Here is a 14,817-nt window from a genome sequence, read left to right on the forward strand (position 1 = left end):
CCAGGCTGGGCTCCAGGGCAGGCCGCCATGACCAAGGCCTGGTGAGGGGCATCCTGTCCTGGAGCTGTTTCCAGATGACTCCAAGTCTTTGGCCGGGTAGAGATGCTGCCTTCAGTGTTGGCCCCTTAACTCGCTTAAAACTCAGGAGCCCTCGGTGGCCGCCCACCGTCCCGCACCCATCCAGAAAGAGGACGCTGGCTCACAGCCGCCTGGCCAGGCTCCTGCAGCAGCGCTCGGACTGACCCGTTCCGACTGACCAGCAAAGGGGTATCAGGCCTCCACCCGTACCCACAGCCTCCTCCCTCTCCGAGTCTCTCCCCTTCCCCAACCCCCCAGCCTCTCCACCCCCAGAGTCCCTCTCCTTTTCCCCACCACCCTACCCTGTGTGCATAGCTTTTGTTCTCCTGGACCAGCCTTAACCTGGCTGGGTGTCCTTGTCCAGTATCCCTACGTCAGCCACCAGAGGGAGCTCACCTCATACAAAGCCAGGCCGGGCCAGATTCCCCCTACCTGAGTGGTAGGAGTGCTCAGTTCCATGGCCCCTCAGCCTCTGGAGACTAGTGTCATCCTGACCAAGGGGGCCCTGGGAATGGGCATAACTCGGTGAGGCCTTGGAAGGGTCTCAGAATGCTGAGTTTGGGTGTCCTCTCCAAAAGACAGGGTTGTCCCTGCCCGGAGGCTTGTTGATACTTCTTGCTTTAATCCCTGTGTGTTGGTTGAGGTCTGCAGAGTTCTATCCTTCACTTGCCAGAGGGCAGTTTGAGGCCAGGGTGGAGGAGAAAGGGGTGTGTGTTGGTTCTGGTGGTTGGTGAAATACAGAGGTAGACCCACTTTGAGGAAGGGATGTGTGTTGTAGCCCCCAAAGGAAGAAAGGAGCGAGGAGAAGGCACACTTGGGTCTGACCACCTTGTTCCCCGGGCAGAAGAGGCGGATCTCTCATCTCTCCAAGCAAGGCAAGGAGGTAAGGGCCTATAGAGGCTGAAGGGAGAGAGAGGGCAGGGTTTGGAGGATCTAGGACCCCATCCATTCTGCTCCCTCCTGCATAAGAAAGCTCCTCTTGCCCATTTGCTGATGGATTCTTCCAGCAAATCATAGAGGGGATTTCAAAAGGTTCATGGAAAAATGTCACTCTAAAGATAAAAATAGGCTGGGTATGGTGGTTCACACCTGTAATCTTAGCACTACAGGAGGCCTAGGTGGTAGGATCAATTGAGCTCAAGAGTTCAAGACTACCCTGAGCAAGAGAGAGAGCCCGTCTTTACTAAAACTAGAAAAGTTAGTTGGACGTTTTGGCAGGCACTTCTAGTCCTAGCTACTGGGGCTGAGGCAGGAGGATCACTTGAATGCAGGACTTTGAGGTTGCTATGAGGTAGGCTGACACCATGGCACTCTAGCCTGGGCAACAGAGTTGAGCCTCTGTCTCCAAAAAAAAAAAAAAAAGAAAGAGAAAAAACAGTTTAAAAAAATTTTTTTTTTTTTTTTTTAGAGACAGAGTTTCACTTTATCCCTCGGTAGAGTGCTATGGCATCACAGCTCACAGCAACCTCCAACTCCTGGGTTTAGGCGATTCTCTTGCCTCAGCCTTCCAAGTAGCTGGGACTACAGGCGCCTGCCACAACGCCCGGCTATTTTTTTGTTGCAATTTGGCCGGGGCTGGGGTATGAACCCACCGCCCTCGGTATATGGGGTCGGCACCCTACCCACTGAGCCACAGGAGCCACCCTTTTTTTTTTTTTTTTGGAGACAATCTCAAGCTGTCGCCCTGGGTAAAGTGCGATGGTGTCATAGCTCACAGCAATCTCCAACTCTTGGACTTAAGTAGTCCTCTTGCCTCAGTTTTTCTATTTTTAGTAGACATAGGGTCTCTCCTTTGCTCAGGCTGGTCTTGAACTCCTGAGCTCAAGCAATCCACCCACCTTGGCCTCCCTGAGTGCTAGAATTACAGGCGTGAGCCACCATGCCTGGCCTAAAAACTGTTCTTTTTTTTTTCTTTGGTTTGTTTTTTGAGACAGAGTCTCACTTTATCACCCTCGGTAGAGTGCTATGGCATCACAGCTCACAGCAACCTCCAACTCCTGGGCCTAGGTGATTCTCCTGCTTCAGCCTCCCGAGCAGCTGGGACCATAGGCGCCCGCCACAACGCCTGGCTATTTTTTTGTTGCAGTTTGGCCGGGGCTGGGTTTGAACCCACTACCCTGGGTATATGGGGCTGGTGCCCTACTCACTGAACCACAGGTGCCACCCAAAACTACTTTTTTTTTTTTGTAGAGACAGAGTCTCACTTTATGGCCCTCGGTAGAGTGCCGTGGCCTCACACAGCTCACAGCAACCTCCAGTTCCTGGGCTTACGCGATTCTCTTGCCTCAGACTCCCGAGTAGCTGGGACTACAGGCGCCCGCCGCAACGCCCGGCTATTTTTTGGTTGCAGTTTGGCCGGGGCCGGACTTGAACCCACCACCCTCGGTATATGGGGCCGGCGCCCTACCGACTGAGCCACAGGCGCTGCCCCTGTTTTTTGTTTTCTTTGAGACAAGTGTCTCACTCTGTTGTCCTGGGTAGAGTGCCATGGTGTCATTGTAGCTCACAGCAACCTCAGACTCCCAAGTAGCTGGGATTACAGATGTGCTCCACAATGCCTGGGTAGTTTTTCTATTTTTAGTAAAGCCTGAATATTTTTTCTATTTTTAGTGGAAACGGGGTCTCTCTTTCTCAGGCTGGTCTCCAACTCCTGAGCTCAAGGGATCCTCCCACCGCAGCCTGAGAGAGTGCTAAGATTACAGGCGTGAGCCATTGTAAAACTTTATTTCTGGGCGGCACCTGTGGCTCAGTGAGTAGGGCGCCGGCCCCATATACTGAGGGTGGTGGGTTCAAACCCAGCCCCGCCGAACTGCAACAAAAAAAATAGCTGGGCGTTGTGGCGGGCGCCTGTGGTCCCAGCTGCTCGGGAGGCTGAGGCAAGAGAATCACATAAGCCCAAGAGCTGGAGGTTGCTGTGAGCCGTGTGACGCCACGGCACTCTACCGAGGGCAGTAAAGTGAGACTCTGTCTCTACAAAAAAAAAAAACAAAACTTTATTTCTTAGCATAATCTTCATCATGTTTGAGACACTTCTAAGGGATGACACCAGCCATTTAGTTTAATCCCTAAAGAATTGAGGTTCCTGGGAATGCAACCAAATTAGTGCAGTCTTTGTAATATTATTAACTGAAGAAAAATGAGTGCCCTTTAAAGATTTTTTAAAGGTTAATTCACAAACACAGAAGGAGCCAAATCAAGTCTGTGAGGTGGTTTCCTGGTGATTTGCCACTCTTGTGTGATGAGAGGAGTGGGCAGGAGGAAGACCCTCCGGTGAAGCTTTTCCAGGTACTTGTCTGAAAGCCTTGGCCAACTTTCTCAGCACACTCTCCCAACAAGCAGATGGTGCTATGTTGTTGGCCCTTCAGAAAGCCAGCAAGCAAAATAAAATTGCCTTGAAAATCCCCCAATGCGATGACTTCAGCTTTTGACTGGTCTGCTTTGTCTCTGACTAGACCACGTCTGCCTCTAAGTAACTGCTGTTTTGATTGTGCCAGGTTCCGTTTCCTGTTAATACTTTTTTTTTTTTGAGACAGAGTCTCACTATGTTGCCCTTGATAGAGTGCTGTGGTGTCACAGCTCACAGCAACCTTAAATTCTTGGGCTTAAGCAATTCTCTTGCTTCAACCTCCCAAGTAGCTGGGACTACAGGTGCCCACCACAACGCCTAGCTATTTTTTGTTGTGGTTGTTTAGCTGACCCGGGCCGGGTTCGAGCCCACCACCCTCAGTGTATGTGGCTGGTGCCATAACCACTATGCTGTGGGCACTGAGCCCTGTTAATACTACTACTACTTTTTTTTTTTCTGTTAAGACTTCTTTAAAGAAACCTTGGTTCCGCTTGTTTAAAATTGCGTTGAGGGGCGGCGCCTTTGGCTCAGTCGGTAAGGTGCCGGCCCCATATACCGAGGGTGGCGGGTTTAAGCCCGGCCCCGGCCAAATTGCAACCAAAGAATAGCCGGGCATTGTGGTGAGCGCCTGTAGTCCCAGCTACTTGGGAGGCTGAGGCAAGAGAATCGCTTAAGCCCAGGAGTTGGAGGTTGTTGTGAGCTGTGTGAGGCCACGGCACTCTACCGAGGGCCATAAAGTGAAACTGTCTCTACAAAAAAAAAAAAAAATTGCGTTGAGTGTTGTTTCTGTTGTTAGTTAATTAAGTCCTCTTCAAGAACAATATTAATTTTTCTCAAAAATTGATGTGGATGGTCACTGTGGGCTTCATCTTCAGCATGGTCTTGGTTTCATCTTTTTTTTTTTTTTTTTTGAGACAAGAATCTCACTATGTCGCCCTGGGTAGAGTGCCGTGGCATCACAGCTTATAGCAACGTCAAACTCTTGGGCTTAAGTAATTCTCTTGCCTCAGCCTCCCAAGTAGCTGGGACTATAGGCACCCACCACAATGCCCAGCTATTTTTAGGTTGCAGTTGTCGTTTGGCAGGCCCAGGCTAGTTTTGAACCTACCAGCTCTGGTGTATGTGGCTGGCCCCCTAGCCACTGAGCTACAAGCGCCGAGCCTCCATGAACTTTTTTTTTTTTGTGGCTTTTTTTGGCCGGGGCTGGGTTTGAACCCACCACCTCTGGCATATGGGACCGGCGCCCTACCCGCTGAGCCACAGGCACCGCCCCCTCCATGAACTTTTTGAAGAGTCTTTATACTGCTGTGTCCTAGGAGAGAAGTGGGTCTGGCCCATTTTCCATTGTCAAATTATCCACAGTGCAAAAAGAAAAAAATTGTCCATGGTGCTGGGGAGAGCACAGAGGGAGAGGCAGCCTGGAGCCACCCTGCCTTCCATGTAGCAGGTTGCCAGTTGCAGGTTCTGCTCTGGGGTGTTGCTGTGTGGCCCTGGGTAAGCTGCACAACCTCCTTGAGCCTTAGTTCTCTCATCTTCCCTGTCGAGAGACAACATTGATTGTAGGGCTGCTGTGCAGCCATAGTGAGTTAGCACAGGAAAAACAGAGAACCCAACTCTGAGTGTAGCAACCAGGAGTCCCAGCCAATCCCATCACTAGAACCCAAGGATTTGAAGGCTAGATTTGGCAGATCAGACTAAGTGAGATTGGATTGAAGTACCTATTTAATCTAGTCAGGAGTCAACATTCATACTTCCCCTGTGCCTATATCAAGGCTGACTATGCCAGCCTCAGGCAGAGAGGTTAGGAGTCAGCAGAGCAGGGCCAGACTGGTGCTTTGAGGGCCATGGCACGATGCTAGTTCCCACCAAAGTAGCCTGGAGATTGGGAGGTGGCCAGCAAGGCAGCCGCCTCAGCCCTCTGGCAGCCTGCCCAGTGCTGCCTACTCTGGGTACCACAAATGTACAGCCCTGCCATGGAATTTATCATCATCATCCAGGTGGAGCCTCGGAGGAGGGGTCCAGCATTGCCTCCAGCCCGGCCCCCGACTGCCCAGGAGGTGTGTTATCTGCGGGCCCAGCAAGCACAGAGGGAGTCAGCCAGCTGGCTGCAGGCCGCCCCTAGGCTGGTGGAGAAGCCGTCTTCTGTCCACATCTCAGCGCCTGGCAAGAAGAAGAGGATCGCCCACATCCCCAACCCCCACTTGGCCACAGGCAAGTCCGGCTGCTGAGCTATCTTTCCTTAGCTTCCTCTGTCCCAGGGCTACAAGGGTCAGAGCATCAGTGTCAGCTCAAGGTGGGCAGGGCAGGGTGGGTGCCAGGACCTAGCCCAAGTGTAGCTTCTGGCCTGGGATGGCGTGAGTGGGTGTGGCTTGTGGTTGAATCAAGCCAGCTTATCTGCTCTGGGACAGGGCTGCATTTCCTGCATTCTGAGGGGCACTGCCTGTTATCCATATGGAAGTCCAGTCTCTATTCAGCAGTTGGGATGGGCAGGACATTTAGTGGTGTGATTGTCTTGTGTTCTATGAATTTCCACATTGAGGCAGGTTGCAGGTGAGAAATACCTAGAGAATTTGTTACTGCCTTTGTGGGCTAGGGAGGGTGCCCTATGTCTCTAACCTACCCCTGGGGAGGCGCAGCCCTTGCTGATGAATCAGAGACCACCCAGGAGTATCTGGGGTTCAAATCCCTCTCCACTAGCCTCCCCCTGTCCCCATTCCCTGGCACTGGTCCCCAAAGCCTTCCTGTCTGAAAGCCTTCCAAGGCTAGGTATGGTGATCCACCTACAGTCTCAGCAGTTGAGGAGGCTGAGGTGGGAGGATCACGTGAGCCCAGGAGTTAAAGGCTACAGTGAGCTGTGATGATGCCATTGCACTAAAACCTGGGTACCAGAGTGACACCCTATTTTAAGGAAGAAGAGCCCTCCCAATGATTCTAGTTCTTCTCTACCCAGAGCCAGCAAGAGACATGGTGGTAGGGGCTTAGCAGCAGGGGAAGGGAAGCAACTAAATTGAGTCCATCTCAAGCCATGCCCACCCTTTACCTAGTCCATGTTGTCTGCACTTGGGGTTGTCTGATTTACAGCTGGTGAGGGGTGGTAGAGTTGTCATGTTGTGGATACAGGGAAGTCTGACATTCCTGCACACTGCTGGTGCCGCAGGGGTGCACTGACCTGGGATGGGAGGACCCTCCTTTAGCACTTCCAGCTTGCCAGGTCCTCTCAAGGAGCCTGAGGCTCTCCTTCCATGATTGAGAGTAAATCTTCCACACTGTGAGAGATTCATGTCTAGTATGGTGGGCAGCTTGCTTCCTTCCTGGAGGGCCTGTAGGAGCTCCCTAAACTGCACACAGGTACAAATACTAGAGTGCAGCTGCCCTGCCTGGCCAACCCTTGGAAACTACCCTCCTCCCTCCAGGAGGGAAACCATTTGGTTTGTGACCTCATCAAAGGGAGCCCCAGAACACAGACAGCTGGGCAGGCTGGCTGGTCACAATGAGCAGGCCAGGGGCGTCTCATACCCTCTGGTCCTTTGTCCAGGAGCCAGGGCCTTCCCCCCTCGGATGTCAATGCCTCAGAGCTGGGGCTGGAACATGTGGCAGAGGCCTGCCACGCCTCGCGCCACTCACTGGACTGCCCCGGTGGCAACGTTGCCCGAGCCGGCCTCTGCAGCCTGATTTTGTTTCCCCCATCTGGATGGACTTGCCCGAAAGCAAATAGAGCCTAATGTCATTCCACAGCCCGAGCCCCGCATCCCGGCCCGTGCCCCTGCGCTCAGAGATGCACGTGCTGCTGACCCTGAACGACCGCAGCTACCTGGTGCTCCGTAGCTCGGTGATGGGCATTCTCTCTTCCTGCACTCACGTCCCCTGTGCCCCACCAGCCCCCACAGGTGCCAAGAGGACTCTCACGGCCAGCAGCAGCCAGCCTTCCCATGGCCCAGAGCCCAGCAGCCAGCCGCTGAAGACACGCACACTATCTGGGATGGCATCTAAGACCACCACCACTGTCACCCCCAAGCGGGTAGCTCACAGCCCGTCCTTACAGGTGACCTACCCCACCCCACCAGCCTCCCTTGGTCCAGCACTGCTTTACCTTTGCTTTCCCTCTTAATTTTCTCTGTTGGTTTTGTATTTTGTATTGCTTTGTTTTTAATTAATAGACTTCTTTTTTTTTTAAGAGACAGAGTCTCACTTTGTTGCTCTCCATAGAGTGTCATGGCATCACAGCTCATAGCAGCCTCCAGCTCTTGGGCTTAGGCTACTCTCTTGCCTCAGGCTCCCGAGTAGCTGGGATTACAGGCGCCCACCACAACGCCCAGCTAATTTTTGTTGCAGTTTGGCCAGGGCCAGCTTTGAACCTGCCACCTCAGTATATGGGGCCAGCACCCTACTCACTGAGCCATAGGTGCCACCCTTCTTTATTTTTTTGAGACAGATCTCACTATGGCACCCTCAGTAGAGAGCCATAGTGTCACAGCTCACAGCAACCTCCAACTCTTGGGCTTAAGCAATTCTCTTACCTCAGCCTCCCAAATAGCTGGGACTACAGGCGCCTGCCACAACGCCCAGATATTTTTTTTTTGTTGTTGTTGTTGCAGTTGTCATTGTTGTTTTAGCTGGCCCAGGCCGGATTCAAACCTGCCATCCCCTGTGTATGTGGCCGGTGCCCTACCCACTGAGCTACAGGAGCTGCTAATAGACTTTACTTTTTAGAGCAATTTTAGGTTTAGAGAAAGTACAAGTTCCCTTCCCCCCCCACCCCCCACCCTCAATTTCCCATGTTGTCCACATCTTGCCTTGTGTGTTACGGCTGGCGGACTGAGTTTGGTATGTCACTAGTGTGTACCTTAGCACTAGCTCTAGCCCTAGGTTACATTGGGGCTTCCCCTGTGTGCTGGAGGGCCTCCTGTTTTTGTGTCTACTCCCAGAGAGCCTGAAAAAAGCCTCACCCTCTGTTGGTTTTATATTCTCTCTAGAGTTTAAAGAAACCCATTATCCCCAAAGAGTTTGGGGGCAAAGTCCCCACTGTCATCCGGCAGCGCTATCTCAACCTGTTCATCGAGGAATGTCTCAAATTCTGTGCCTCCAACCAGGAGGCTGTAGAGAAGGTGGGATCCATGGGGCTGGGCTGGGCTGGTTGACTGGTTATGGGGTTAGGGGGCAGGCCAGGGTGGTACCAGATGTCTCCCTGATCCTAGTGTCTCAGCCCCAGGACTGCCTGTGGGAGATGCCAGTTGACCCCACTATCGGAACGTCTAGTGCCAATCTATTGGGGCCTCAGCTGAGCACAGTGTGTCCTCCCCAGGCACTGAATGAGGAGAAGGTAGCCTATGACCGCAGTCCCAGCAAGAACATCTACCTGAATGTGGCTGTGAACACCCTAAAGAAGCTGCGAGGCCTGGTCCCCAGTGCGGTGCCTGGGCTCAACAGTGAGTACAGCAAGGCGGGGGTAGGGTGTGCATAAACAACATCCAGGCCTGCATCCCTACAGGTATGACAGGCCCCCCCACAGGGACCCTGAGTCTTGGGAGAGTCTCAGACAAAAAGCACCACAGAAGCCTGGGGTGGGCTGGGGTCTTTGTTGGCTCCTTGGCACTTGGGCTTCTATAGCAGATTGAGCTGTCCCTAGTACCCTCAGAGCAGCCTCTTCTCTCTATTAGCCACCCTCCTTTGCAAGCTGGGGGCTGTTAATGGAGCCATTGGCGGCCTCTTCAAAGCAAGAGGCTTGGGGCTGTGTGAGCTCTGTGCATTAAGCTCTGGGGAGGAAGAAAGAGCGAGGTTAAGGCATTTCATTACAGCCTCTTGAGGGGGTGCATTAAGCCATCAGCCAGTGCCCATCCTGAGCGCCAGCTCTGCCTCCCTCGCCCCCGCCCCCATTATCTGCTCGCTGGTGTTCAGAGGGGCCCTGTTGAGGTTTTACATCCCAGGCAGCCTGTAGTAGCACAAAAGCCCTCAAAGCCATTAGATTCCCATCCAGTTCTTCTAGCCTTTCCCCCCTTCCCCTCAGAGGTAGTGAAAGCTTTCCCTACAGGGAAAGTAGGGGTTGGGGCCACACCTGTGGGGGCTGCCCTAGATCCCCCAGCTCTGTACCCCCCAGCAGGCCTCTTCTGGTTCTGGTTGAGACCTGACCCCAAGGGCAGTGGTCTTGGAAAGGGGGGCTGGGCAGCAGGGCCAGGTGGGCGAGTAAGCTGGGGGCGGAGGGGTCTAAGCCTGTCTAGATCACCCTCACTTTTCTTCCTCCACTTCCCCTTCCAGAAACCAGTGGCCGGAGGGTTGTGTCACATGAGGTAGTGTTAGGGGGCAAGTTGGCTGCCAAGACCAGCTTCTCACTCAGCCGCCCCAGCAGCCCCCGTGTGGAAGATCTGAAAGGTGAGGCAGCCGTGCCGGCCCTCCTGCCCCTCCTGCCCTTCCTATGTCCTGGCCCAGACCGCCTTTCTACCAGGGTGGTCACAGGCAGTAGCTGGTAGCCACCACTGGCCCTCGAGGCTGAGTAGCCCCTTCTCTCCTGCATGTGTGCAATGGGCTATCCCCAGACAGCAGTTGGTAGCCTCTCATGCTCGTCCACAGGGGCTGCCCTATACAGCCGCCTGAGGGAGTACCTGCTCACTGAGGAGCAGCTCAAGGAGAATGGCTACCCCTTCCCGCACCCAGAGTGGCCTGGGGGTGCTGTCATCTTCACAGCTGAAGAGAAGAAGCCCAAGGACTGTGAGTGGCCTCCTACACTTCTGTGCTCAGGTGGAGGGAAGGGCGTCTGGGCAGATTGAACAGCCTGAGTGGGTAGGCACAGTTCCAGTGAGGAACTGGGCTGTAGGGCGCCTGGGTGCCGGCCTGATGCCTCCTCCCCACAGCTTCCTGCAGGATCTGCTGCCGCTGTGGTGCTGAGTACCTTGTATCCTCCTCTGGACGCTGTGTCCGCGATGAGGAGTGTTATTACCATTGGGGGCGTCTCCGCCGGAACCGAGGTGAGGCCTGAGACCCAAGTTAGCCTGGTGGGAGGCACCGGCAGGCGCCAGGCTACCTGGAAGGTGCCCCCATGGGGCCCTGGGATGAGCTATCTAAGGCTTGGGAACAGGCTGGGCCAGGCCCTGACTGGTGTGTCTCTTGCAGTGGCTGGAGGCTGGGAGACCCAGTATATGTGCTGCTCAGCTGCCACTGGCTCTGTCGGCTGTCAGGTTGCAAAGGTAAGTTCCAGGGCCCTGGTGCCCTCTCTGCTCTCTCTTGACAGACTTCTGCCTGTTCTTCATTGTTCAGGCTTGGGACACAGCAGAGTCCTGGACTCGGGTCCTAGCCATGAGGCCCCAGCCAGCCCTCTCCATGTCTTCCCCAGAGCATGGGCCCCACCCTGCTCTCTGGGGCACTTTCCTACGTTAGGTCTTTGGAGGCCTTTTGCCAAACTCTTGTCTTAGACTTCCCAGCCTCCCTTTTCTCATCTACAAACGGGATGAATGAATAGGACAGTCCTCTGGGGGCATGGAGTTGTGATGTCAACTCCTCACTGCAGCCTCTCAGCTGCCCCTCACCCTACTTCTCCCCACCCTCAGCAACATGTGCAGGATGGCCGAAAGGAAAGCCTTGAGGGTTTCGTGAAGACCTTTGAGAAGGAACTCTCAGAAGATGCCCACCCAGGAATCTATGCCCTGGACTGTGAGATGGTGAGTCTACCTCTTCATCTTAGCCAAGCCAGGGTTGCCCAGGTGCCCATAGTGCTTACTGAATGTTTGGGCCCTGGGGACTGAGGGCCCCTTGCAGGGTTAGGGTAAGAGAAAGAGAGTTGGGCCCACTGAGTTCAGTCCCTCTTGTGCTTGGAAGCAGTGAAGGCCAATTGGGGAGGGGTACCCTAAATTCACACAACTATTCTTCTGGAAGCTCCTTCAGAAACTCGGAAGGCCTCTGGCCTCAGTTCCATATCTGCAAGTGGGACCAGGCTCCGGGACCGTAGCAGCTTGTCATTGCATTTGAGGGCCTTCAGTGCCAGGAGAGGGAGGGAGGGCTGGTGAGTCTGGAGTGGCTGGGTCACATCTGAGTCCGTTCTTCTTGTCACCTAGTCTTATACCACGTATGGCCTGGAGCTGACCCGTGTCACAGTGGTCAACACAGAGATGCAAGTGGTTTATGACACCTTTGTCAAGCCTGACAACGAGATTGTCGACTACAACACCAGGTGTGGCCCTGGGCCCTCTAGGAGCTGGAACCCCAGAGCCCCTCCCTACCAGGGTCCACCTTTAGGGCTTAGCCCTGATGGCCCCTGGTCCTTTCCTGGCTCAGGTTTTCTGGAGTGACAGAGGCCGACCTTGCTGACACGAGCATCACACTAAGGGATGTGCAAGCTGTCCTGCTGAGCATGTTCAACGCAGACACTATCCTCATTGGACACAGCCTAGAGAGCGACCTGCTGGCCCTGAAGGTAGTCTGCTTTCCTCTGCCCCACTGGTGGTTCTTAAATGGCTCTAGGCCCTATGGGATTGAGGGGATAAGGTTCGGGGGATAGGGTTGCCCCAGTCCCTGACCACAGCTCTAAGTGGCACCTCTCACCCACAGGTCATCCACAGCACTGTGGTGGACACGTCCGTGCTCTTTCCCCACCGCCTGGGCCTCCCCTACAAACGCTCCCTGCGAAATCTCATGGCCGACTACCTCAGACAGATCATCCAGGACAATGGTGAGTGCCAGGCCAGTGGGGTTAAGGCAGGATGGTAACCACATCAGCCCCAGTGGATAGGCACAGCTCCAATGAGCAGTGAGGAACCTTATCCCCTTGTGCCAGGACAGGGTGGTGATTATGTGTGTCCCCATTGGATGAGCACAGTCATAGGTGAAGGGTTCTCGTCCCTGGGACCAGGGCAGGGTAGTGACTTTGTCTGCCCCCTAGTGGATGGGCACAGCTCCAGTGAGGACGCCGGCGCCTGCATGCACCTGGTGATCTGGAAGGTCCGAGAAGACGCTAAGACCAAGCGATGACTCCCACCCACCCGCCTCTCCTGCTGCCCCGGCCCATCCTTAGCCCCAGGCCTCTTCCAAAACAGTGCAATAAATCTCGAGAGCTAACCCTGTCCACCTCACCAAGACACGGAAAACCGAGAGAAACGGGACGAACTGGTGGCACAAGAGAACAAAAAGCGAGACCAACCCTGGAGCCCTGACCCTGCTGTGGCCCCTCTCACCTGTCCTTCCTCTTTCCCGTCCCAGACTCTGTCCTTTCTGTGAGACCGCTGCTGACCCGACTGGCCCTGCCTGCTCCTCCCAGCACCCCCAGCCAGGTCCCAGTCCTGCGTCCTCCTTACTTGGTGTTGGGGGGGGTGGGCGGGCAGGGTATTGTCACGGATTTGTCTGAGACAAGCGATACCTTTTTTTTTTAATTTTGTATTGTTATTTTTATTTTAAATTTAAACCTGACAACTTGCACAGTGACTGTCCTCACCTGGGGGCATGGCCCACTGCTGCCTTCCCTCCTAGGAGCTAGGGGTGAATGTGAACCAGACCCAAGCCTGGCCCCAGGGGCCACACCTGGCCCAGTGTGGGCCTGGATTTCTAGGCTCCAGAGGGCTGGGTCTGCCTTTGGGTGGCTGGCTTCTAGAACTTGCCACCACCCCCCACCCCAACTTCTGGGACCTTTCAAAACCAAGCCAGGCCCCAGGGCCTGTAGCCTTGGACATTGTCTTCCTGAGGAACACTGTCCTCCTCTGTGGGGCTCCTATATCCTCTCCTCCCCCACCTCTGGCCAGGGACAGAATAAATGTTTGTATGGATTTTAGATATCACAGCGGTGGTGGTGTTCTTGGTGCCAGGTAACACTTCTGCATGCACCTGTGGAGGCCACTGTCACTGTGGCCAAGACCAATTCTTCCCTGCCAACATGGGGAAACAGAAATGGAACCTTGTTTACCTTCAAAAAACCAGCCCTGGATCCCCAAGTGGCCACACCTTTGTGTGTAGCCTATCAGTTTCCAGCCCCTCTCTGAGGGACAGTGGGTGATATCCCCTGCACAGGGTGTGAGGCATGCTGGGCTGGACTTTGGGATTGGAGTTAGCCTGCCTGGGATAGGGGATGTTGAGCAGGTGACCAGCAGGAGGACAGCTTCACTGTTAGGTGCCCAGCAAGAGCTGCCCTGTCACCCTCCAGCAAAATCCATGAAGCTTGCAGTGCATGCAGCTCCAAGCAACTTCAGCTCATTTGTAAATTGTTTTGGCTTGTGGGTGGAAAGCCCAGGGGTGCTTAGGTCCCTACTTTCTTTTTTTTTTTTTTTTTTTGTAGAGACAGAGACTCACTTTATGGCCCTGGGTAGAGTGCTGTGGCATCACACAGCTCACAGCAACCTCCAACTCCTGGGCTTAAGCGATTCTCTTGCCTCAGCCTCCCAAGTAGCTGGGACTACAGGCGCCCGCCAGAACGCCCAGCTATTTTTTAGTTGCAGTTCAGCCGGGGCCGGGTTTGAACCCGCCACCCTCGGTATATGGGGCCGGCGCCTTACTGATTGAGCCACAGGCGCCGCCCAGGTCCCTACTTTCTATTGAAAGTATAAAAGCTATCTGGGACTGGTGGTGCCAACCTGTGAGTTCAAGGCTGTGGTGAGCTATGATGACACTACTGCACTCTAGCCTGGGCAACAGAGCAAGACCCTGTCTTAAAAAATAAAATAAAAAAAAAAAAACAGCAGTGCTTGTGGCTCAAAGGAGTAGGGTGCCGGCCCCATATACCGGAGGTGGTGGGTTAAAACCCAGCCCCTGCCAAAAATTGCAAATAAAAATAATTTTTAAAAAAGATGAATAAAGTAAAAATCCAAGCTGAAGAGCTTCATGGAACAGGAAATGCTAAGGAAACCTCAGCCCACAGGACCCGGAGGCCCAGTCTGATGCTTTAAGCATAAACTTCTGGAAGGGAGACTGCCTGGGGGTGGTTGGGGGTGGGGTGGTTCCTGCCTCCCTGGTCTCTCAGGAAGGGAAGAACATGGGGCCCTCCCCATAGGCTTCCTGTCCCAAGGCTGCAGGGAGGAGTGTTTTCCTCTCTCACTGCTGGGGTTTGCATCTCTCAGGGCCCTTAGAATCTGTGGTGATGCCTACATGGCCCTCCCAGGGGTTCTTGGTTAAGCCAGGCCCCTCTACCCTCGTGGAGGCTGTTCTTGTGGCAGTCTTTGCCCATCTCTTCTGTAAAAGAGGAGTTGTTTTCTAAAGGGTGTCAGTGTATTCACAGAAGCCCTGTTTTTTCGAATTTCTGTGTGGTATCTGTACACCTAGCAGGGAGTTTATGAGCAGTCAGGAGGCCAGGCTGGAAGTAATAATAAACCAGTCTGCCCAGGAGGGGTGTGTGATTTTCTTTCATTCATTCATTCATAAAACACAATCTAGCACCTACATGGTAGTTATGAAGACTGGGGCAGGGGATTGTTTGAACAAATTAT

The 14,817-nt window shown here is 53.9% G+C and overlaps 1 protein-coding gene across 1 annotated transcript in view; it reads left to right on the forward strand.

Moving 5' to 3' along the window:
• The window catches only part of REXO1 (RNA exonuclease 1 homolog), a 33,822-nt gene extending 20,643 nt beyond the window's left edge, over window positions 1-13,179 (forward strand). Inside the window, exons 3-16 of the mRNA XM_053581208.1 lie at window positions 857-961; window positions 5,422-5,635; window positions 7,303-7,466; window positions 8,398-8,529; window positions 8,727-8,850; window positions 9,677-9,790; window positions 9,989-10,126; window positions 10,270-10,383; window positions 10,529-10,602; window positions 10,963-11,073; window positions 11,467-11,582; window positions 11,687-11,825; window positions 11,960-12,080; window positions 12,291-13,179. Of these exons, the coding sequence (XP_053437183.1) occupies window positions 857-961; window positions 5,422-5,635; window positions 7,303-7,466; window positions 8,398-8,529; window positions 8,727-8,850; window positions 9,677-9,790; window positions 9,989-10,126; window positions 10,270-10,383; window positions 10,529-10,602; window positions 10,963-11,073; window positions 11,467-11,582; window positions 11,687-11,825; window positions 11,960-12,080; window positions 12,291-12,379 (1,755 nt within the window). The 3' untranslated portion in view covers window positions 12,380-13,179. The remainder of the gene's footprint in view (window positions 1-856; window positions 962-5,421; window positions 5,636-7,302; window positions 7,467-8,397; window positions 8,530-8,726; window positions 8,851-9,676; window positions 9,791-9,988; window positions 10,127-10,269; window positions 10,384-10,528; window positions 10,603-10,962; window positions 11,074-11,466; window positions 11,583-11,686; window positions 11,826-11,959; window positions 12,081-12,290) is intronic.
• The last annotated feature ends 1,638 nt before the right edge of the window (window positions 13,180-14,817 follow it).

Source organism: Nycticebus coucang, chromosome 2 (assembly GCF_027406575.1).
Source record: "Nycticebus coucang isolate mNycCou1 chromosome 2, mNycCou1.pri, whole genome shotgun sequence".
Taxonomy (NCBI): domain Eukaryota; kingdom Metazoa; phylum Chordata; class Mammalia; order Primates; family Lorisidae; genus Nycticebus; species Nycticebus coucang.